General features: G+C 42.3%; 1 protein-coding gene across 2 annotated transcripts; it reads left to right on the forward strand.

Annotated features, from left to right (window-relative positions):
- The first annotated feature begins 11,387 nt into the window (after positions 1-11,387).
- On the forward strand, positions 11,388-25,411 carry LOC119328998 (helicase-like transcription factor CHR28). 2 transcript variants are annotated; one of them, XM_037601979.1, is made up of 12 exons: positions 11,388-11,624; positions 12,705-13,128; positions 13,198-13,575; positions 13,680-13,858; positions 14,441-14,512; positions 17,775-17,849; positions 17,931-18,918; positions 19,732-19,862; positions 22,804-23,022; positions 23,657-24,160; positions 24,245-24,454; positions 24,926-25,411. In XM_037601979.1, exons 2-12 carry the CDS (start codon positions 12,921-12,923, stop codon positions 25,028-25,030), a joined length of 3,069 nt encoding a protein of 1,022 aa, XP_037457876.1. In that variant the 5' UTR covers positions 11,388-11,624; positions 12,705-12,920; the 3' UTR covers positions 25,031-25,411. The 2 variants fall into 2 exon arrangements, with proteins under 2 accessions (XP_037457876.1, XP_037457875.1); XM_037601978.1 differs by having other exon boundaries at positions 12,705-13,575.
- Positions 25,412-25,852: the final 441 nt, after the last annotated feature.

A 25,852-nucleotide genomic window follows, 5' to 3' on the forward strand; every position in this document is an offset into this window, starting at 1 on the left:
GGTACTTCGCGACATGCACGGGATGGTAGTTGTACACGGTCATCGTGGGAAGTAAAGGTACACACGAAGGTAGTCGAACTTGACCGTTCCATTGCACGAGTCTTCGGCGACAGTATTGGTACGCGTTTCGTAGCCGTTCGGGTCATCGTTAGAGGAACTTGACGGAGTTGAATCCCTTTGAGGTTGTCATGGTACTTGGCGATTTCGAAGGCGGCGGAAACGAACTTGGCGGTCTCCGTTGACCTGGTACTTGGCGAATCCCTGTTCGGTGGTCTTCCTTGGTGGTTCAGGGCACGGTGCATGTACTTGGCATGATGCAGGGGCGATGGCCGCAGGACACTAGGACCCGAAGCAGAGGAGCAGGGGATCGAGGCTCTGGCCATCTCCTGCAGGTGTTGCGCTGGATGGCGGTGGTAAGGTGACAGCGGCAGAGCTGCCATGGATGGCAACAGCGCCATGGAAGAAGTAGGGGCGTGAGGACGGCGAAAGCGGCAAGGTGGACTTGGGCGCTGGAGGAAGCAGCAAGGTAGCACCATGGAGATCCTGGGCGACGGGGCCAGATTGGCCAGCAAGGCGCCAAGGGACATCGAGGTGGCGGAGGTCGTAGGTCGGGCGTCAGGCTTGAGGTGCAGGGGAACCCCGGGCGGCGGCGAGGATGGCCGGCTGCGAGGAGGCAGCAGAGACGCGATGAGGTGCATCGACGGGAGCTTCAAGCTCGGTCGGCTACGGCAGGACGGCGGCGCAAAGGCGGGAGGAGGCGGCGTGCCGGATCGAGGAGGAAGGAGGCTCGAGATAATGGAGATGGGGATCGGGCTGCTCTCTGTGAGTGTGAGAGAGAAGGTGAGAGGAGAGAGCGAGGGGGATCGAGGAGATGGCTCTGGCGGTGGTGAGGGAACGAGGGAAGGAGTTCGAGGGAGAGGATAGCGAGGGGAGATGCTGGGCCTAGGGTTAGGGACTGTAGCGGGGCGCTGCTGGGCCTTAGAGGCCGCTAGGCCTAGGTGGGCCGTGGGGATGGCGCCTGCTTGGTAGGTTGCAGCTGGGCTGGGAGGCCCAGCCAGGCACTTCTCTCTCCCATCTCCTTCTCTTTACAAAAAAACAAAGAAATAAAAGAAGGGAAAAGAGAGAAGAGAAGGTTAGAGGAAGAATTTGGGCACGGGGGTAATTTTCACGGACTCAGAAAAATGTGCACGGTCCGGGAAAATAGAAAAAGGTCAGGTTTGAAAGATTAAATTCAAATTCCTTTGAATTTAATTCAAAAGGTTTGAACTAGGATAGGTTTTTTCGAAGTGCCCAAAAATGTTGAGAAATTAGGCGGAGCTCCGGAAAATGATGCAAGGACATGTGGCAAAGTTAGAGGCCAAGAGTTGAAATAATAAAAGGCATTGGGATTTTTGCAAGTGTGTTAAGGTAATTCCACATAATTGGAATAATTACTATAGCTCTCTAAATATCGAGTGGATAAGTTGTAAAGAGAATCACCATGTGAATTCCCTCGATTTAAATGGATCAAAGATCCATACCATTTGTTTAGTTGAGTTTTAAAACGGGTTGCATGATGACATGATGCAATGCACATGATGCAAAGATAAAATGCAGCGGACCAAACAAAACACACGATGAAACCCAGAAACCCTGGAAGGCAACTGAAGCTCCGGTCTTGGGGCGTTACAGTACCGTTATGTGACGAAGTTGGAGCATGATTTATTTATTGATTGTCTTCCTTATGAGTGGCAGTCGGGGATGAGCGATGGTCTTTTCCTACCAATCTATCCCCCTAGGAGCATGCGCGTAATACTTTGCTTTGCTAACTTCTAGATTTTTGCAATAAGTATGTGAGTTCTTTATGACTAATGTTGAGTCCATGGATTATACGCACTCTCACCCTTCCACCCTTGCTAGCCTCTCTAGTACCGCGCAACTTTCGCCGGTATCATAAACCCACCATATACCTTCCTCAAAATAGCCACCATACCTACCTATTATGGCATTTTCATAGCAATTCCGAGATATATTGCCATGCAACTTTCCACCATTCCGTTTATGACACACTCCATCATTGTCATATTGCTTAGCATGATCATGTAGTTGACATCGTATTTGTGGCAAAGCCACCGTTCATAATTCTTTCATACATGTCACTCATGCATCATTGCACATCCCGGTACACCACCGGAGGCATTCATATAGAGTCATATTTTGTTCTAAGAATCGAGTTGTAATTCTTGACTTGTAAGTAAATAAAAGTGTGATGATCATCATTAATAGAGCGTTGTCCCAAATAAAAAAAGGCCAAATAAAAAAAGGAAGGCCAAATAAAAAAAGATAAAGGCCAAATAAATAAAAAGGGGCAATGCTACTATCCTTTTTTCCACACTTGTGCTTCAAAGTAGCACCATGATATAGCGAGTCTCATATATTGTGCTTCAAAGTAGCACCATGTTCTTCATATAGAGAGTCTCATATGTTGTCACTTTCATATACTAGTGGGAATTTTTTTATAGAACTTGGCTTGTATATTACAACAATGGGCCTCCTAAAGTGCCCTAGGTCTTCGTGAGCAAGCAAGTTGGATGCACACCCACTAATTTCTTTTGTTGAGCTTTCATACATTTATAGCTCTAGTGCATCCGTTGCATGGCAATCCCTACTCACTCACATTGATATCTATTGATGGGAATCTCCATAGCCTGTTGATACGCCTAGTTGATGTGAGACTATCTTCTCCCTTTTTGTCTTCTCCACAACCACCATTCTATTCCACCTATAGTGCTATATCCATGGCTCACGCTCATGTATTGCGTGAAGATTGAAAAAGTTTGAGAACATCAAAAGTATGAAACAATTGCTTGGCTTGTCATCGGGGTTGTGCATGATTTAAATATTTTGTGTGGTGAAGATGGAGCATAGCCAGACTATATGATTTTGTAGGGATAACTTTCTTTGGCCATGTTATTTTGAAGAGACATAATTGCTTAAGTTAGTATGCTTGAAGTATTATTATTTTTATGTCAATATGAACTTTTGTCTTGAATCTTTCGGATCTGAATATTCATATCACAAGTAAGAAGAATTACATTGAAATTATGCCAACTAGCATTCCACATCAAAAATTATCTTTCTTTATCATTTACCTACTCGAGGACGAGCAGGAATTAAGCTTGGGGATGCTTGATACGTATCCAACGTATCTATAATTTTTGATTGCTCCATGCTATATTATCTACTGTTTTGGGCATTATTGGGCTTTATTATCCACTTTTATATTACTTTTGGGACTAACATATTAACCGGAGGCCCAGCCCAGATTTGTTGTTTTATGCCTATTTTAGTGTTTTGAAGAAAAGGAATATCAGACGGAGTCGAAACGGAACGAAATCAACTGGAGCAGTTATTTTTGGAAGGAAACACACCTGATGGACTTGGACCCCACGTCAAGGAAGGAATGAGGTGCTCACGAGGGTGGGGGCGCGCCTCCCTATCTCGTGGGGCCCTCGTGGCTCCCCTGACGTACCTCCTGCACCCATATATACCTACGTGACCTAAAACTTCCAGAACGCAAGATAGATCGGGAGTTCTGCCGCCAGAAGCCCCCGTAGCCACCAAAAGTCAAGGACCCTGTTCCGACACCCTGCCGGAGGGGGGAACCCTCACCGGTGGCCATCTTCATCATCCCGGCGCTCCCCATGACGAGGAGGGAGTAGTTCTCCCTCGGGGCTGAGGGTATGTACCAGTAGCTATGTGTTTGATCTCTCTCTCTCTCGTGTTCTTGATTTGGCACGATCTTGATGTATCGCGAGCTTTGCTATTATAGTTGGATCCTATGTTTCTCATCCCCCTCTTCTCTCTTGTAATGAATTGAGTTTCCCCTTTGAAGTAATCTTATCGGATTGAGTCTTTAAAGATTTGAGAACACTTGATGTATGTCTTGCCGTGGATATCTGTGGTGACAATGGGATACCACGTGCCACTTGATGTATGTTGAGGTGATCAACTTGCGGGTTTCGTGACATTGGGAACCTATGCATAGGGGTTGGCACACGTTTTTGTCGTGATTCTCCGGTAGAACTTTGGGGCACTCTTTGAGGTCCTTTGTGTTGGTTGAATAGATGAATCTGAGATTGTGTGATATTGGGGTTTTGGTTGATTTGTGTCTTAAGGTGTTATTCTAGTACGAACTCTAGGGCTGTTTGTGACACTTATAGGAATAGCCCAACGGATTGATTGGAAAGAATAACTTTGAGGTGGTTTCGTACCCTGCCATAATCTCTTCGTTTGTTCTCCGCTATTAGTGACTTTGGAGTGGCTCTTTGTTGCATGTTGAGGGATAGTTATGTGATCCAATTATGTTAGTATTGTTGAGGGAACTTACACTAGCGAACGTATGAACCCTAGGCCTTGTTTCAACGAATTGCAATACCATTTACGCTCACTTTTATCACTTGCTACCTTGCTGTTTTTATTATTTCAGATTACAAAAACTATTATCTACTATCCGTATTGCACTTGTATCACCATCTCTTCGCTGAACTAGTGCACTTATACAATTTACCATTGTATTGGGTGTGTTGGGGACACAAGAGACTCTTTGTTATTTGGTTATAGGGTTGCTTGAGAGAGACCATCTTCATCCTACGCCTCCTACGGATTGATAAACCTTAGGTTATCCACTTGAGGGAATTTTGCTACTGTCCTACAAACCTCTGCACTTGGAGGCCCAACAACGTCTACAAGAAGAAGGTTGTGTAGTAGACATCAGTTAGCCACCATATATGCTAGTGCTTGCTGCAGCTCCACCTCATACCTTTTCCCTACCCATAAGCTTAAATAGTCTTGATCGCGAGGGTGTGAGATTGCTGAGTCCCCATGACTCACAGATTACTTCAAAACCAACTTGCAGGTGCCGATGATATCATGCAGGTGGCGCAACCGAGCTCAAGGAGGAGCTCGATGAAGATCGTGTTCGTTATGTTGTTCTGTTTCCAGTTGATCAGTAGTGGAGCCCAGTTAGGACGATCGGGGATCTGTAGCATTAGGGGTAGTCTTCTTTTATTTTGGTTCCGTAGTCGGACCTTGATTGTATCTGGGTGATGTAATGCTTTATTCATGTATTGTGTGAAGTGGCGATTGTAAGCCAACTATGTATCCCTTCCCTTTTTTCATTACATGGGTTGTGTGAAGATTACCTCTCTTGCGACATTGCTTACAATGCGGTTATGCCTCTAAGTCGTGCTTCGACACATGGGAGATATAGCCGCATCGTGGGCGTTACAACTTTTCTACTGTAGGGAATCATTTTACCCTATTTTCCATATATTTTATTTTTGGAGAAAAATAATTTGAATAAAAACCAAATAACTCCAATTGAAACAAAATAACTTCAAAGGGACTTTCAATTTGATTCTTTGAAACTTCCAACTCTCTTTCTTAGGATTTGAAGAAGTCATTTTTTCTTCTCTCATGAAACTCATTGAGTTGCATAAAGTTTCCGAATTTGAAATATTTCCAAATGGAATTCAAAATCTTTTCAAATCCCTTTTCATTTATTTAAATGGAAGAAGTCATATCATCTTCACTCTAGGGTTTTGTGATGAAATGAATTTGAATTCATGGTGATCATAAATGCAAAGTGAAAGTTTGGGAAAGTCATTTCATTCCCTCTCATTCAACTTTCAAAAGGTTGCAAATTTCACTCAATTTCACACAATCAATCACACAACAATCAAACAAACAATCATAAATATTTATTTAATATAACATTACAAAATTTAGAATTTTGGGATGTTACATAGGGGCCCTGCCTTGCCCTGTGCCCCCCTTTCCATGTATGCATGAAGGGGAAGGAAAGAGAGGGGCTGAGGGAAGGAAGTGGGAATCCTAGTACACACTTTCCCTTCCCTTCCCCCCTTTCCTTCTCCTCCTCCTATAGCCTTATAGGGCACACCAGCCCCTTGTGGGCTGGTGTGTTCCTTCACAAGGCCCATATGGCCCATAGGATTGCCGGGGGTACCCGAAACACCTTCCGGTGACCCGATAAGTACCTGATACCCTCCGGAACACTTTCGGTGTCCGAATACCATCATCCTATATATCAATCTTTACCTCTCGACCATTTCAAGACTCCTCTCATGTTAGTGATCTCATCTGAGACTCCGAACAATATTCGGTCACCAAATCACAAAACTCATATAATATTATATCATCATCGAACGTTAAGCGTGCGGACCCTACGGGTTCGAGAACTATGTAGACATGACCGAGACACCTCTCCGGTCAATAAACAATAGCGGAACCTGGATGCTCATATTGGCTCCTACATATTCTACGAAGATCTTTATCGGTCGAACCGTTATGACAACATACGTTATTCCCTTTGTCCATCGGTATGTTACTTGCTCGAGATTCAATCGTCGGTATCCACATACCTAGTTCAATCTCGTTGCCAGCAAGTCTCTTTACTCGTTCCGTAATACATCATCCTGTAACTAACTCATTATTTACATTGCTTGCAAGGCTTCTTATGATGTCTATTACCGAGAGGGCCCGGAGATACCTCTCCGATAATCAGAGTGACAAATCCTAATCTCGATCTATGTCAACCCAACAAACACCTTCGGAGATACCTATAGAGCATCTTTATAATCACCCAGTTACGTTGTGACGTTTGATAGCACACAAGGTATTCCTCCGGTATCCGGGAGCTGCATAATCTCATAGTCGAAGGAATATGTATTTGACATGAAGAAAGCAATAACAATAAAACTGAACGATCAATATGCTAAGCTAACAGATGGGTCTTGTCCATCACATCATTCTCCTAATGATGTGATCCCGTTATCAAATGACAATCTCATGTCCATGGTCAGGAAACTTAACCATCTTTGATTAACGAGCTAGTCTAGTAGAGGCTTACCAGGGACACGATGTTTTGTCTATGTATCCACACATGTATCAAGTTTCCGGTTAATACAATTCTAGAATGAATAATAAACATTTATCATGATATAAGGAAATATAAAATAACAACTTTATTATTGCCTCTAGGGCATATTTCCTTCACTACAACTATGCAATAATGATCTCAAAAGAACAATAACTATGCCACATAGTTCTGAACTCTGACATTTTATGTTTTGGTTATAAGTTTCTTTTGAATATTTGGTGAATAATCCAATTAATCTTTCCTTATAGGTTGTGCTGTCAGAGTATGTTTCACTATAGGAAATTTATTTCAACGTCTCCATGATGCCATAACTCTATGTAGAGTTGTTCAGCTCCCACATTATCATGATGCTTATTGCTATTACTATGACATTATACTTTTATTTTAGAAAGTGATTGCTCCATCAGGTGCCCATAAAAAGAAATTGCACAACAGCACCATGGCTATCTAGTATGTCAAGCAAGCTCGGGTTCAGATGACTGATGTAGATGGAGTCACAATTTAAGCAGAAGATATTCTTAATGGCAACAAGGAACTAATTGTTCTGTTGCTATGGATTATGCTCATTCATATGCACGTTAATCTGAAAATGCCATTCAGTCTCCCATTACTCCTGTTGAAGTTTTATATTGTTATTATATTGCACCTTTCATTTGTATTGAAAATCGGAAGTAATGGGGTTTGATGTTCAGTTTAGTTTTTCCACTCACTTTCTTGAAATAATGTTGACACTGTTATTATATTACAGTGGGGATATTACTTCTCACTTCTCGTCACTATGTTACTGTTACTTGCCTAAATCAGAAGTGTTGCAGTACCAAATTTCTTTTTAGTAAGAAAGTGTACGTGCATGTGTTATCCAACAAGATTATGTGAATATTTTGAGGCTGCAGTAAACTTGCTCTCTAGCAAGATCAAGCCTCACGTGGTTGTACAGAGAGGCGAGGTTGCAGTGAATTTGTTCATGACGAGACTTGCCGATTATTGCACATCTAAAGATAAGAGATCATATATAATTGCTGCTTATAAATTTAGATAATGTTGTTGCTTATAAATTTACGTGATCTTTTCTGCAGTACCAAAGATGCAAGGTCGATTTAGATGAGAAATGAGTGGATTTTCTACTCTTGGATGTTAAATTCCACCCAACTTAAATCCACGATGCTACCCTAATTATGTGCAACCCACTAATTCACAATGATGTATTTGCTCGAGAGAATGGAGTACTATTGTGATATGTATTTCTATCTGCACAAATAAAATGTATTGATTGTTGATGTCACTACAAAAAGTTTTTGATTATTGTAGAAGCAGAAACACACTTGAGAGGGATTTCATCTAGTATGTACTTTGAGTTCTCAGAGCTAGAGAGGCTGGTGCCAAATCTACATCAAAACAATGACAAGTTAATAAACGAGGAGGCTGCTAAGTTGTACTATGACTACTGTTAGATCTATTTTTGCACTTTTGAATTTTATTTGAGAGTGAATCTCGAAGGTATAACTTCTGCAAAGTGCTAGCGCCCACCTACAGATGATAAAATTTTCTTCTTCTAAATGTAACGAGGAATGAGCCACAAACACTTCATAGAACTTTAAATTAAAATATTGATCCCCTGCGTGTATATATATGACAAACATTGTCCTAATATATTTTCCAGTAAATGATTGTGAACCGGTTTTTTTTCAATCCGTACCTTTTGCAGTTATGTTATTGGTCCAATTAAGTGATATTACTAGTACTTGATTTATTTGGGCATAAACATATAGAGATAATAACTCTAGCACTAATGCCCACAATTAGAAAATTGTAGGACTATCTTTACCTTTACCCATTTAGAAGTGACAAACCACCCCACCCCACCCCCCACACACATGCAACAATCATTCATTCATTTAGCTGTATTATAATTTGGGTCATGCAAACTGGTACCTTAGCAAAGACCATCAACCCACAATGTGTGTTGACAAGTTAGCACTCGTCATCGATGTCGTCGGTCTGAAACCCTCCTCGTTCGACAAGCTGGTGTTCGTGAATACAACCCTTAGACTCGCCTATTATGAGGACGGGAAGGAGGATAAGCGGTGACACCAACACAGTGGGGCGTCGTGTTGACATATAGGTTATATACTTGTGAGGGTCTTGTATCATGTTCAGGGACATGCATTTTTTCTCCCGTTGCAATGCACGAGCATTTTTGCTAATATATACTATAATAGCATGGAACAATAAAAAATTATAGATACGTTGGCGATATATCAAACATTGCCTGCACACACAAAAGAAAATACTTGCACCCAACATGGGCAAGAGGGTTGTCAATCCCCTTAAACTCGTTACTTGCAAGGATCAAATCTTGTATAGGTAGATACATAAATTGTAAAACAAAATAAAAATAGTAAATTGCAGCAAGGTATTTTGGTTTTAGTAATACGATTAAAATAGACCCGAGGACCATAGTTTTCACTAGAGGTTTCTCTGTCGAAACAATATCATACGGCGAGTAGATAAATTACTGTTGGGCAATTGATAGAAAAGCGCATAGTTATGATGTTATTTATGACAATGATCATGTATATAGGCATCACGTCCATGACAAGTAGACCAAAACGATTCTATATCTCTTACTATTACTCCACTTCGAGAGCGCTTCTATGTTTGCCTCTTTACGTTTTAAGTTCATAACAAACAAAGTATTGCATGAGGTATGATGACATGATGTTGACAAAGTAAACCCAAGCAATAAAACCCCATTGATTTATCCTTAATGGCAACAATACAAATACGCGTCTCGCTACCCTTTCTGTCACTAGGTGAAAACACCGCAAGATTGAACCCATTACAAAGCACCTCTCGCACTGAAGAGAAATCAATCTAGTTGGCCAAACCAAATGGATAGATCGGAGAGAAATACAAAGCTATGACAATCATGCATAATAAAGTTCAAAAAAGACTCAATTACTTTAAATGAATAATCTGATCATAAACTCGCAATTCATCGAATCCTAACAAACACACCATAGAAGAAAATTACATCGGATAGAACTTCAAAAAGATCGATGAGAACATTGTATTCAAGATCAAAGAGAGAGAAGAAGTCTCTAGCTACTAGCTATGGATCGCAGGTCTGTGCTGAACTACTCACGCATCATCGGATGAGCAGCAAAGTTGATGTAGGGGCCCTCCGTGATCGATTCCCCCCTCCGGCATAGTACCGGAAAAGGCCTTCAGATGGGATCGCGGTAGAACATAAGCTTGCGGTGGCGGAAAATGTGTTTCGGGTAGCTCTATGTTGGTTTAGGAATATTTGGAAATTTATAGAGGTGGAATTAGGTCAAACGGAGTAAAATTGCGTGGGAGTCACGAGCTCAGGGGGCGCGCCCCAGCCCTAGTGCGTGTCCTGTGAGCTCGTGGCTCTCTCGTAAGTCTTCTGACCTCCTCCCGAACATTTTAGGGTCCATTCTAGTCCAGAAAAAAAATCATCGTAACGCTTCATTGTGTTTGGACTTCGTTTGATACCGATTTTCTGAAAAGCCAAAAATAAGTAAAAAAGAAACTATCATTGGGCACCGAGTTAATAAGTTAATCTAAAAAAATATAGTATAATAAAGCATTCAAGATCGATAATACAATACCATGAAACAATCAAAATTATAAATATGTTGGAGACGTATCAACCATCAGTAAGCCAGAAGATAAGAAACAAACTATTTTCGCCCAAGCACAAGAAGCACACTGAAAGGATATTGAGAGGGCATTTGGTGTGTTGCAAGCTCGGTTTGCTATTGTTCGAGTTCCTGCTTGCTTCTAGTCTAGGATAAGAAATCCCTCTTCAATATCATGGCTGCATGTCTAATTCTACACGACATATAATGATTAAGGATGAAGGATTAAACTTAGCGTTTTTGTATAACAATATTGGTAACCGTGTCAAACCTGTCATGAACCCACATCAGATGAATGCAATTCTTGAGACCTATCGGCAGATTGAGAACAATACCACACACACCTAGCTACGTAATGATCAATCAGTGGCAACCGTATGAGAGATAGACTTCCATTTTATTTATTTGATCTTATTTATATCCATGTGTGATTTGAACATTCTATCATTTTCAGACCATATTATTTTAATTATTTGCAATTGAACATTTGTTGTATTGAGATGATTATTGTATTGTATGATGTCAAAGCATTAACAGGTTTAATTTATATTGCTATTGTATTAAGATTAAATTGTTCAAAAACATGAACTTGTCTAAAACTCCGAGTATGGATTTGCGGTGCCGCGAGGGCGCGTTTTCGAAAACCGTAAACCATTTTGCGGGACTCCGATTTACAGGATCTGCTAAAAATACTTTAAATCCTATTTTTTTTTTTTTAAAAATTATACATATGATGCAGGCTAGAGTTACGACCAAACACACGCAAAAGATTGGGGAAATAGGATCCGCGACACGTCTCGACCAGAAGCTTCCTTCCTCCGCCTCCACGAGGCTGCTCCTCCACCTGTCCGTGCGGCCACCCCTCCTCCCAGTGAACTGCGCGGCGACCTCCCCTGCCCAGACCTGATCCCGCCGCGGCCCAGTCCGCAACGGTATCCAACGGCCGGCCTGTTCCTCCTCTGCCGCCGAGTCGAGCGCCGCGAGGGCTGATCTCGCGGATTTTCGCCTGTTCCCGAGAGGTGCGTGTTGCTGCTGGGGGTTCCGTGCAGTGGCTTTCTCCCCGCCTCGGGGTTGCTTTTTGTTCGGGTGAACTCGAGGTTGCTGTTCGGTTCTCCCCGGATGGGGTTTTCCGGGCCGGGCCATCTTGGCGGTCTCGGATCGGGAGATTGGTTGATCCCGTCAAGCATGGGTTCCCTACCGCAGAATTTGGTCCGGTTGCGCGTCCGTGCAAAGTCCTTTCTACTTTCTGGTATTGAAATGACATCTTCAATCCAGTACAGTCCTCAGCGTAGACCTAACCCTCATCTATCATCAGCGTGCGCGTAGGGTCTGATTGGTCCATTTTTAGAGCTGAACTGATCTGGAAAGTCTCTCCAGTGAACTGATCTGTTCCGGGCTTAGGTCACTATAATTTCCAATTGATGTGTTGCCACTTTTTTTAAATAAAATTATAATAATTTTGATATCTTTTCCTTATCGTTTTCTTCCTGTGTGTTAATGCTGAAGAATTCCATCTGACCACTCGCAGGACGATAAAGCATGCATATGACTTTTAGGAGGGGTTCTCACAAAATAATTCCTCAATATTTTCCAATGTTCAAGATATCGGTAACTGGTACCTTGGTTGGGTGCCGAGTAGTGATAAATAGGGGAAATTTCCAGTTAATTTTTAGAGCATCAGGGAGCCACAAGGGCCTCCCTGGTTCCACTGCAGAGCATGAAACCAAAAGTTTTACAAACACAGTTCAGGAATCGAAAAAACGGAACAGCAAACAGGCTGGCTGCGCGCCGTGGCACCAAACTACCACGATGGAACTAAAATAACCCCTCTAAAGGCTAGTCTAGGGAGGTATCGAAACCATTAATACATGACAGGAAAGACTTCAGATAGCATTTTCCAGTTAATCGGCTGATAAATCAGTTAAACGGCCAATAAATCAATTAATTGGATATTCGGTGACCCACTGAGTGGCGATTAACTGACCGAGATGCCGATTAACTGACCGATATTTGGAACAATATTTTCATGCTGTTATTCCTGTTCTGTGCACCATAACTTGATATCTACTCAGCTGCAATTTTATGTGATCCGCTTGCAGGCCAATTGCGGATAACTCGAGTAACTGCTAGTGCTACCAGGAATCGTGTGGTGTGCTTTATCTGTCTAGCTTGCCAATCATCTACATAAATTTCAAAGTGGGTTTACTTTCAGTCTGGAGGCTGAAAGATAGGTTAACACTCTGCCATCTGACCTTGTTCATGCATGGTTTGAATGCTAACCACAATTGAGTCCTGAAAAAGCAGACGCGGTGCACATGCTTGCCGGCAGTATGAATAACGATAACGATAATGTTATTGACTTGATATCGGATAGTGGTGATGATTTTGATTCTGACTCTGACGATCCAACTTCTACAAATGTCACATCTGGCGAGAATGGCGGAGGGCAATCAGTCTGCTTTCAGGACGAAGATTTGTTGAGGAGCACTCCCTCTTCTTCCAGGTGTAATATAAATGATAATGGTCAGTACAGAACTCTGCCACCTTCCTTCGCAAATGGTATTGATATTGAGAAAGCCCGTTATACACTAGGTTCGGGGGACAGAACTTATCCACATTCAAATTCGGGGCCAAGACACGATTCTGGAAGGGCCTCTCTCTCGTCCAGTAGACTTGATATCGCAGTGAGGGAGCGTAATGGTTTGGCAGTGGATGCAAATGGCAATAACAAGAGGATTCTTCCTTCATCTTTTGCCAGTGGAAGCACGTCAAAATCTACACATCCAAGTGTTGCAAGTGAGAGCCGTAAACTCCCATCACGTTTTACCAATGGAAATTCACAAAGGTTGGATGATAATAGTATAGGAACAAATGATGCCAATGGCACTGGGCAGCCTTCATCTTCAAGGTTCTCAATCCGAAGCTACTCTGTGAGTAATGCCCAGAAGGATACCATGGAAAATGACGATGGTTTGTGTAGCTAGTCTCAAATTAGTCTAATTGAATCATACACTGGAAATGGTTGCAGGATTTCAATACAAGTACTAATGTTTTTCCCTCTTTAAAATTGCCAGATGATGTCTATGTATATGATAGTCCTAGTTCACATAGGATGCTGCCTGCATCTTTTGGAGGCCATAACTCTGCCAGTAACAATGAACTTGCTAATGTTAATGACATGCAAGCTCGTCCAAACCTAGAAAATAGGTTTATGGATCCTGACGAGAGCGCAGTATATCAAGAGGCTCTTCAGGTATGCATCTTTGGTCCGTTGAGACATAAACAACATTCATGTTCATGCCCAGCTAATCATGTGACGTTTTGTCCAGAGGCAATTATCTATGATTGACTTATTCTTCTTTGATAAGTTCCGTGACTTGCATTGCTGACTTGGCTTGATGGATTAAAAGACAGCTGATAATCCCTATCAGAACTCAAAATCATACTCTGTAACGACATGCTGCTTTAACATGTGCCATTGTCTTTTAAAGTATCTATCTGAAGAAAAATACAGGTTCTACCTATATGAATTTGCCATGTTAATCATTTTACTGCATAAATACCAAACTTATGTGCTGCATATTTCTACGGTAGTCAGAATAATAAATACATTACCATTGCATTTGCAGAGCTTTTAATCTTTTTAAAATAATTTTGTTGCATTATAAATGCAAGTGCTAGTTTTGACTTATCAATGAGAATATACATCTGCATGTTCTTGTTTACCAGCCCATGGAGATAGTAAGTTTTAGCAATCCAGGTTATTTATTTGGCTATTACTCTTACATTTGATTCTATGGTTTGAGTAACTTGCTTTTATTATTCTGTTATGCAGAACATTAGTCTGGATAAAAGGGAAGATGATCTCGATGAGGGTGTCTTATCAGTATCTCTGCTTAAGCACCAGGTACACTATTCTTTATATGAGTGCGGGTTTTTTACTTCTGGAGTGCCATGAGATCACACTGTGAGATTCACATATTTATGTTTCCACGCTAATGCACTGTACTCTCCATGATGACCCAGTCCAATTGAAAATGAACTAATGATAAGTGGTAGTCGAATTTAGGATGCATTATCCCTGTTATAGGGCATGCCGTCAGCACTGTACTATTGACTAGTAAGGTGTGAAATGAAGAAGATGGAATAGCAATTCCGCAAGCATGAATTATGCCAGATTTAGGGGTAGTATAACCTAAAAAAAGCACAAATACAGGGACATGGACATGATGATATGCATACAGGGACACGAGATACAGCATTTTCCAAAAACAGCCGTATGGGGATACGGCGAGTATATATAAGGGTGTAGTTACCCCCATAGCATCCACCGTTGATCTCACAATATCCTGATGTTTTGATCGAGCCTGTGTTTATTGGTAGAACTTCTGAATAGTAGTGGCTATCGGTTTCACATCCGACTCGCTTGCAATTATCATTAATTCATTTCTTAGTTTATTGGGCGTTTATCGTGGTTGTGAGCTTATCCCAAAGAGACGTCGAATCTATCTCTTTGTGTGTCATCATTATCTCCCTACCAAACAATCAAATCTTGCTTTATTTCTCTACGTAAAAAATAGATAGTCCAGTTACCAACAACCTACATATATTCTCTCTATCTGGGCGATTCTTTCTCACCGAGCAGACAAAAAATGGGATCCTACTCCCAACTAACAATCTCCCTATAGACTAATAAAATAATAACTGGACATCATTTAGTACAACATGCATGCACATGTAAGTCGATTTTCTTGGCCACATAAAAATTGTCCAAAACCCATTTTCAGCCTGTTTCGAAATTGCCAACAAAAGAATTTGGTTGGCATATAAAGAATAAATACCATATACTCCATATAATGTGCACAACGCCATCCTCCCAATTAACATGCTGCATCCCACGTCCACGCACACACTTGATACTACTGTCTCCTCTTTCCCCACATATAGCATACTACAGAGTTCTTCAATGGCATACTGCCTCCTACATGATTCATCTAGACACGACATACCACATACTCACATATCTTACATAGTATACTTCTTACATCACGCGGCTGGCATACTCCAGTCTATGGGCCTGTTCGGATCTCCTCTGGCTTCTCAAAACTCCACATATCCAGCTTCTCCTCCTTGCTTCTAACTTCACGTAGCGATCGCAGGAACGTTTGGCTGCATCGGCAGCTTCTCGTGGAGCTGCAGCCCAGCTGGGAGGGCTCTGGCCCGTTTGGTACTGATTGGGCCGGCTGGAGGTAGCCTTGTTTGGGCCCAGTGCACCGATACGGGGGAGGGAGAGGGGTACCGATTAGTTGGGGATCGCTGGTTTCTTTTTATCGCGCGGGGGGCAGCGAACCGTTACCTTTGGCGGTGGCAACTCCCTGTAAATTGGGCGAACTTCTGATTCTTCGATTGGTGGAGTTGGGCCGACCGAGCTTCACGTTTTTGCACTGCGAGTTGGGTCAGCTTCGAGAAGTTAGCTTCTTGGAGCCCAAACGTTCGGGACAAAATTATTTATGAAGCTGGTGAAATTAGAAGCTGGAGGAGATCAGAACAGGCCCTATGTGTACTACATTTCTCCGTCACACTGTCTTTTCATGATATCATATACTCCTTACTGCACAAGGCATACTACAGGCTATATACTACATCCTACACCCTGCATATTACATACTTCTTCGATAAAACTATATATATACTCCAGATATCCAATTCAGCTCAGGGGAGCATTTGCTTCTGTGTGCCAATTCTTTTTTTGTAAATGTAAAATGGGTACGAATTTTTCAGCCATGTACATATTGATGTCCAAATGTTATGTGCAAATGTTTAGGTGGAAAGCTAAAGCATTTAGATCGGTGCAAAAAAAAAGTTGAACACCAATTTTTTGGCATTTCTCAACCACGTAACTTTGTTTTTTTCACTGACAAAATGCTATGGTTCCAGTTCGCATGAAAATTGTCAAGCATGCTTTGGACATAACACGAACATGAAAAAGATTTTTTTAAATTTATTTGCTATTTTGTTTGAATTTACTGTTCACCGCAGGAGTACATGCTCCCCAGAGTCAAAACGCCATGCCCTTAGTACGGACAGCATACTCCAGGCTATGTACTACAATCTAGTCACCGAACCCACCAATCTGAACTGTTAAAGTTTGCATCGCACATCAAGATTTTGATATAATAATAATATAACAGAAGGATTTATTATCTTCATTAGTATCAAATTAAATTATTTCGAGGGCACAACAAACTGGATAATGAAAAGAAATACTCCCTCTGTTCACTTATAAGACCTTGAAGACATTTCAGACAATGTACAAAACAGCCCAATTTGAGTTGTCTGAAATGACTTATAAAAGTGAACGGAGGGAGTACAAGTTTATATGGTGCCATAGAAGTTTGGCGTGAATAGAAAATATAACTCACGCCACAACTAAACTAGAGATGGTCTAATTCATGTCTACGCCATCTTTGATCCAGAGGCATGTCTACAAGTACTGTTGTTGCCTGGCTGGCCGCATGCCATGCAACACCTGGTTCTTACTCTATCACGAGCACCATGTATTCTTTCGTATAGTCCCCGTCAAATCTTCAAATTATTCTGCCGCACAACTCAATAACCGTACCTAAATTCTCCATTCTCTGAATTACATACATCATTCTATTGTATTGCTGCAAAAAGAAAGAGATGATGTTCTAGTACTATTACAAGTACTAATCAGATGGATAGTATATATACTCACTCAAGGGGAATAGTGATCCGCGAGTTCTCTTGCTCAACGGGATCTTTCTGTCCACCATGTCTTTGCATACTTTTGGATCCAATATAAAATTTGGATTCTGTTTCGGATCACAAAACCTCAGCGCTGGATTTATGGGCAGTGCTATCCGTGATCAAGCTGTACATATCTGCTATCTGACACTGTCCCGTCACTCTCCCACCTCTTTTGTTCGAATACGCGTATCCCGTCGTATCCGTGCGTATTGCTGTGCACCCCCGTACTAGGACGCCGATATGGCTGTTTTTGCCGTGTCCATGCTTTTTAGGGTATAACCCATGGGGTGTAGTAACATATTTCTGTGTATATATGTATCATGTTCTGAATATCAATTATTTATTAGTTTCTTGTGTTCTGAATATCATGTTCCTTACGTACTTTTTCTCCTTGAAAGAAAATGGCATTAGCTTGGATGGTTTCGAAGGAGAATAGTTCACATTGTGCAGGAGGAATTCTTGCAGATGATCAGGTTATTTGTGGTTTCCAACCTTTCAAAAACTACTCACTTCTTGTTAAATTCTTCTTAATGATAAGTAGTTTATTGTTACAGGGTCTTGGGAAGACTGTGTCTACAATTGCCCTTATACTAAAACAGAAGAGTCAGCAGTCTAAGTTCATGTGTGCTGATTCAGATCCTTTGAAATCTGAAGCGCTAAACCTTGATGAAGACGATGAGGCAGTGACTGTTGTTGATAAGGCGAAACAGTCTATGAACGATGAACCCAAGAAGGATTTAGACGCTAGTTTATCAACAGCAGCTAGTACTAGTGATGTTAAACCATCTAGTAGTCATATGGATATTGTTCCAAATAGAATTGTTGTTGAAAGCAAAGTTGAACGCAAGAAGACTAAAACAGGCACATCATCTGCATCATCGACCATGCGATCCATGACAAGGCCAGCTGCAGGTACTTTAGTAGTATGCCCTGCTAGTGTTCTTAAGCAGTGGGCTAATGAATTGAATGACAAGGTTAGTCAAAGTGCTAGGTTATCTGTTTTAGTCTACCATGGTGGTGCAAGGACCAAAGATCCAAGTGAGCTGGCAAAATATGATGTCGTTGTCACGACATACACAATTGTGGCGAATGAAGTGCCTAAACAGAATGCTGATGATGACCAAGATCAAAAGAATGGGGAAGAATCTTCTGTTGGTAATAAAAGAAAACCACCAAGCAAATCTAAGAAAAGGAAGAAGAAACTTAAGGATTCAGATATTGACCTTGACAGTGGCCCAGTTGCCCGGGTACGGTGGTTTCGGGTGGTTCTTGATGAAGCTCAGACGATAAAAAATTTCCGAACTCAAGTGGCTAAAGGCTGTTGTGGACTAAGAGCAAAAAGGAGATGGTGCTTATCAGGAACACCTATACAAAATTCAATCGATGAGCTCTACAGCTATTTCCGTTTCTTGAAATATGATCCATATTCTACATATAGCTCATTTTGTACAATGATAAAGCACCCAATTGCTAGAAATGCAGTCCATGGGTATAAGAAACTACAAACTGTGTTGAGGATAGTTCTCCTGCGTCGCACAAAAGGTGAGAGAAAAATGTGTATTTACTGCACCTATCTAAGAAATCGTTAACTGGTAACTGTCTGGTTGTCTGGCGAGTGGAGGATTAATAGGCAAATTGGCTAATAATCAGTTAATCAGCTACTCGGTGACCCTCTGAGGAAGGAATAATCGGCCAGTTAACTGATTAACCGGCTGTTTTTTTAATAGTGATAGTTCCAATATCCATGTACCAAGGGAGGGAATACATACGGCATGGTTGAGCCTGAGTACTCACGTATATATGATCTTTGGATATTTCATTGCAAACTAATACAATTCCAACCACGCCGCTTAGTACTTTTTATTAGTTATGGGAACTTGATGAATTATATCCAAGTTTAAATCTGCATGTGATTACACCATTTTTTGGGGTAGGCATTCTCTAGTTCCATGACTTCCTAATCAGTTATAGGTATTACTGTGCGAACAGTTGGAAGAACAGAAACTTTGAGTTACATGTCAGAGAAGATAGTAGGTTATTGATTTCGTGTTTGAGAATGCCAGGGCACCTGTATTAATATTCCTAGCCACTTGTGTTCAGTACTTTGAGTTACATGTAAGAGAAGATAGTAGGTTATTTGATTTCTTGTTTGAAAACACTAGGGCACCTGTGTTAATATCGCTAGCCACTTGTGTTCAGTATCCCGCACTTCCTTTCTCTTTTCTTTTCATAGAAAGAACTTCCATAGGGTTTCACATTGTATAATTTTGTTGGGAGATCTCTAAACACATATTGACATGACTCTTTTCCATTTGCTACCTCTGCTGATCTCATATTGCTGTTTTTTATATGTAGAAACTAAGATAAATGGAGAACCGATCATAAACTTACCTCCAAAGACAATTAAGTTGCAAAAGGTGGATTTCACAAAGGAGGAGCGAGCTTTTTATTTGACACTGGAAGAACGTTCTCGGCAACAGTTCAAGGTTGGTTAAAACTTCATGTTTATCTTACCTTTCCCCATACTTTGTCGATGGCCTTGTTATATTATAATTTTGTACCATTTGATCGCTAAACTGGTGGCATGTGCCTTGTCTCCACTTCCAAGTGTCATATGTAGGTAGAAGATCGTTGTCATGATCTAGAGTCCTATTTTAGAGTTGCTTGCAATCATTGGCTCATTGCTTAATGTAGGGTGTGTGCATGCGGTTTTAGGTGGTTTGGGATGAGAGCCCAGCCCAGCCCGCAAGTACATGGTTTTGGCAGTGTGGTTTCGATAGTTTGCATCTTTTAACGGGTTAGCTGCTTCACTTGCTCCTATTCTTCAATTATGAAGCACCGATATGGGGACGGGGACATGTTAATACGGATAGCGGGGGTTTGAGCGTTTTGCCTCTGGTGATTGTTGGCTTTGTGCAGGAAATTAGCACATGGGTGGTGGACAGAAGAACACACGCCAAAAGATATGGCAGTATTTTCTTACGACGCATGAATTTTTGGTGCTCGGCTGACGCTTCTTAGCCGGAGCGTTTTCTTCTTTTCTCTATTTCTCATGCCACTTAGCTGAACCGATTACAAAGCTTTAAATAGCGCACACATGACACATGGTCAATCTAACAACTGCCTGATCCACTAATTACTCAACTAGCCAATAGAAAAGGCCACCAACTAGCGATCTCACAACTCGGCCATCTCCTCACAACCTGGAGACAACGTCTGATCACTAGTTTCACACTTGAGCCTATCTAACAACTAGCCTTATCCATGCAAGCACACGTGCACCACTTCTACTAACTAACAACGCATGCAACTAATTAACACTACTAGCTTTGCATGCGTACACATGGCCACGTCCACGTCCCAACATATGCACACAGCCGCAGCTTCTAGTGTTACGACTACAAATTAAACATTATCTAATCCTATACACTTAACACTAATAACAAGATTAGTTCAAACAATCACCTCCCTAATCTTATTATTTATCCTCTCGTGAAGCCTTTTGTCCTTTTGTCGTCGATCCCGTTGGTGCAGCACATCGACGACCGTAATTGACATCTCGTCACACCGATTGTCATCGCCGTTGGCTTCAATGAGAGGCGCACCTCCTACGCCTTCGCCGCATCTTCGTTGCTGGCGACACACCGTGTCCACGACTCCGATGTGGATGATGAACTCCTTGTGGCAATGGCCTCCATGCCATGACAATCACCTCCTTGCCGCCGGTGGCACGACTTACCGGGTAGCATGTCCTTCTCCTTTGGTCATGACACAACTTGACGACGACGAAGGATTGGACCTCGACACACGAGGCTTTGGTGCCAAATGTTGGACAGAAGAACACACACATAGAGGAATTTTTTGGTGCTCGGCTGACGCCTCTTAGCCGGAGCGTTTTCTTCTCTTCTCTATTTCTCATGCCACTTAGCTGAACCGATTACAAAGCTTTAAATAGCACAAGCATGACACACGGTCAAGCTCACAACTGCCTGATCCACTTATCGCTCAACTAGCCGATAGAAAAGGTCACCAACTAGCGATCTCACGACCCGGCCGTCTCCTCACAACCTGGAGACCACGTCTGATCACTAGTTTCAGTGACCCCTTTATGTGATCCGACACAATATCGTCGTCTTGTTGGGAGCCTTGTCTATCCAGCTGTCACTCGTCCGGACACCTCCTAGGCTCCTATCCTGTCTATATTTTGAGTCAGTTTGTCTCTGCTCCCACTCTAGTTCAATATAGTCAACCTTCTTCGTGTTCTCCGATATCTTCGTGGCTCCATCTCTCACCGTCTGTGCTTTCCACTCTCCAGTTCATTACAGCTTCAGGTCTATTCGGATGCTACGTGGGCTAGTCATCCCTCGGATCGCCGTTCACTTTTTGCTGTGTTTTTCTAGGTGGTTCTCTCATTGCTTGGAAGACGAAGAAACAAACTGCAGTTTCCATTCAAGTGCAAAGGCTGAGTTTCGAGCTATGGCTCTTTTGACGGTAGAGGTGACTTGGTTACGGTGGTTACTTCAGGAGTTTGGTGTTCTCACTACACCTACTCTGCTATTGTCAATACAGGTGCTATTAGTATTGCACGTCACCCTATGAAGCATGAGCTCACCAAGCATATTGGGGTTGATGCTTCTTTTGTGCGCGCTGGTGTGCATGATCAGGTTAATGCTCTTTAGCATGTGCCTTCCGGGTTACAGTTGGTGGATTTCTTTATGAAGGCCCAAACTAGAGCACAACACGGCTTTTATCACTCCGGACTCAGTGTTGTTGATCCACCAGGGGTTTGAGGGTGTGTGTGTTAAGAGTTATATATATTTAGCCATGTACCCCTTTGTATTTTCCATGTTCTATAAGGGGTTTTCTGCCATCACAATACAAAGGGGTACTCCGTGCCCCCCTGTCTCAAGTATTCTCCCCATCCCTGTAGTGGTTGCCGCCCTCCCCTACCTCTCCCTCTCTTGTTGTGCTCTCCTCAGCCAACTTCCTTAATAGCACCCTTTCCAACGCCACACTATCTGTCGCGCATCTCCGTCGAGGGAAATAAGCTTGGCTGGAACTCAGCTATGGCTTCTTTTGAGTTGGAATTGTGATGGAAACAGGTTCAGTGGTTTAAACCTGACATCACCCGTGACCCAAACTGCAGTTTGATGCGGGTGGGTTCGACAGCAAACATGTCTAGCTTTAATTAATCAGATTTTCCTCCCAGCTTGTTTTCCTACCGCTTTCCTTTGAAATTTTGTTTGTGGAATTCTTTATTGGTATTCCTATACCATTATTTTACATCTAGGGAGGTAAGTGGACAGTAGTTTCTGAGGCGTGGACATTCTTTAGATCAACAGAAGCTTAACATTGGCATCCCTTGTGGAAACTAGAAATGTTGGAAGTGAAATTTATGACTCCTGACATGCTGTCTATCCATTTCAGGAATATGCTGCTGCCGGAACAGTCAAACAAAACTATGCCAATATCCTTTTATTGTTGTTGCGCCTTAGGCAGGCTTGTGATCATCCTCTTCTTGTGAAGGGGCATCAGTCGGTATTTAAAGGCGATGGTTCTATAGAGATGGCAAAACAACTTTCCAAGGAAAGGGTAATAGATTTGCTTGCAAGGCTGGAAGTATCAGCGCTTTGTGCTGTATGCCGTGTAAGTGATTTGATCTTTCCTCACTATTTTGAAGTTCATCTGTTTTCTCTTTTCTTTTGAGTGCAATCGTGCAAACTCTCACGTGTGCCATCTTTATATGAGATTTATGTGTTAGCATCGTTCGATATTTAACCCTGACAAACAATTACCCCAACATTTGAGGGGTTACTTTAGAAAGTTATCATCTATGTGATCCATGCCCCTATGAATCTAGTCCATCCAAACTTCATTGATGGGGGCCTATCTGGGAAGTTATCATGGTTTGACTCGACCATGGTTTGCACTAAAGATATGCCTCCCTCTCTTGTTCACGCTCTTGGCATAAGACCTCATAGCGCGGAGCCACACAACGAAAATGGTACCTGAACACATGTACTGGTTAAAACCTACATATTTTATGGGATAATGCAAAACCTAATTGGGCCCTGCTCGTCATGGTAGTCGTATCCAGGGCTAAAATTCTGAGCCCAGCTTGACACCTGGGTAAGGTTGCATCCATTTTGCCACGATCTTTTCTTATGCACAGTGTGTGCAACAATGTAATAACTGGTCTAATTCATATTTCTAAGGAGTACTTGTCGTTTTGATCTTATTGTAGTGGCTACAATAATAATATAACTTATGTTTTTTGCAGGACACACCTGAGGATGCTGTTGTGGCGATGTGTGGTCATATTTTCTGCTATCAGTGTATATACGAGCGGATAACAACTGATGAAAACATGTGCCCCGTCCCTAATTGCAGAAACACGTTAAGTACTGAATCAGTATTTTCATCAGGGACATTAAAGATTTGTATCTCCGGCAAGACCAGTACTCATGCGATAGCGAGTTCATCAGCAGACGATGGGCTATCTTCTATCAGTCAAAGCAGTTACATCTCCTCGAAGATACAAGCGACCGTCGATATACTGAATTCTATCATTAACATGCATGCTCTTACAGACAGTGATACCATTGAATCAAATCCAAACCGAGTATCCCCTGTGAAAGCCATTGTCTTCTCGCAGTGGACTGGCATGCTGGATTTGCTGGAGTTTTCACTGAACAGCAATCTTATACAGTACAGGAGACTAGACGGAACAATGTCCCTCAATTCAAGAGATAAAGCCGTGAAGGATTTTAACACCGACCCAGAGGTCATCCCCCTCACCCAACTCGTCTCTTTTGCTACTTCTGGACAATCAGCTGACATTATGCTGCTGGATGTCTTCTTTTTTCAGGTTAGAGTTATGATTATGTCATTGAAAGCGGGTAATCTTGGTCTGAACATGGTTGCTGCTTGCCATGTAATACTCCTTGATCTTTGGTGGAATCCTTATGCTGAGGACCAGGCAATTGATAGAGCACACAGAATTGGTCAGACTCGTCCTGTCACTGTCTCTCGTCTAACCATTACAGATACGGTGGAAGATCGTATTTTATCTCTGCAGGTAATTATCCGTCTTACACTTATGATGTGAGTTCATGAGCACTTCTAATCCACATAAGGAACATGTGCTTGTTATTTGTTAATTTGGGGGATGAGAATTATGCACTGCATGAATATCACTGATACCCTTTTATCATGTCAGTGATCGTCTCATGGTAGGTTAGTTTTCTAATCTTTCTTGTGAGAGAACTGTCTGATAGGGATTGAAATTCATTTCTGGTTTGGCACATTACGGAAATGATGGTTAACAAATTAAGCTGGACAGCCAATAAATCCAAGTGCACGGAAAGCCAGCCAGGCAGCTCTACTTAGGTTTACTACAATAACAAACTATTTGACAATGGGGACAAGCAAACTTGAAATAGGATTACATAAATATTTGAAGCAGATGTAGAAATTGCCTTGTCATGGAGTCACCATTGCTTATAATTCCATGGTGCCTGTCTTACATTATTCCTGCATTTGTTAACAGGAGGAAAAGAGAGCGATGGTCAACTCTGCTTTCGGTGAAGACAAATCCAGTGCCCACGCTACTCGGCTCACTGTAGATGATCTGAGGTATCTGTTTAGGATATGATTGGGAGGAGGAGATGATCCCTTGTTGCGTTGCTAGCTTTGGAAAGCGTCAAAGTGGTGGCAGCATGTACGTTGCTTGCAATCTACCTATGTCTCTCCCTGCCCCGCCGAGGATCCAGTTTTGTCATGCTCCGATCGATCCTACATGTGACATCGGATGGCCAGCTAGCTAGCATGTCTAGTGTAACGTGCTTGTGTCCCTGAGACCCTGAGGGGGCCGTCTAGTGTAACTGCCATACCCCCGCCCTGTAGGAGAATTCTTGTGTGCTCTGTTCCCTGTGATGACAGGAGAGATCCATATGTATAGTGTGTCATTGACTCGTTGTACTGTGGCCATTTACTTTTTCCTTTTTTGCAATGTTCCCGAGTGCATTAACAGACAGGTGGACCATCCCACTCGTGTTAGAGCATCTCCAAGAGGTTCCAAAGAAAACCCCTCAAATGAGTGGTTAATGGGGCTTTCCCAATAATTTCAGGGGCCCAATAATTCTTGGATGTGAAGTTCGCTCAATGGGAGGGCTCACTCCAACGGGGCGACCCATTTCGTCCGTCTGGGTCGGCGCGGACAGAAAAGTCGGCTCAACGCGCCGATCTAAACGGACGCGCGTCTGCTTTCGTTCGCCTGCCGACCCATTTTTGGTCCATTTTTAAGCTGGATTTGTGTCTGCACATATACAAGACGAAGCGCGTGCTCGCCTCTTTTCTCAACGGGTCCGCTGATCGGTGGCATATTGGCCTCTCCACATCAAACAACACACCCTCGCCTGTTGCTTCGTCATCGATGTCGCCGATCATTTTTTTGATAAAAATGGATACATAGATA

Source organism: Triticum dicoccoides, chromosome 7A (genome assembly GCF_002162155.2).
Source record: "Triticum dicoccoides isolate Atlit2015 ecotype Zavitan chromosome 7A, WEW_v2.0, whole genome shotgun sequence".
In the NCBI taxonomy this organism is placed as follows: Eukaryota; Viridiplantae; Streptophyta; class Magnoliopsida; order Poales; family Poaceae; genus Triticum; species Triticum dicoccoides.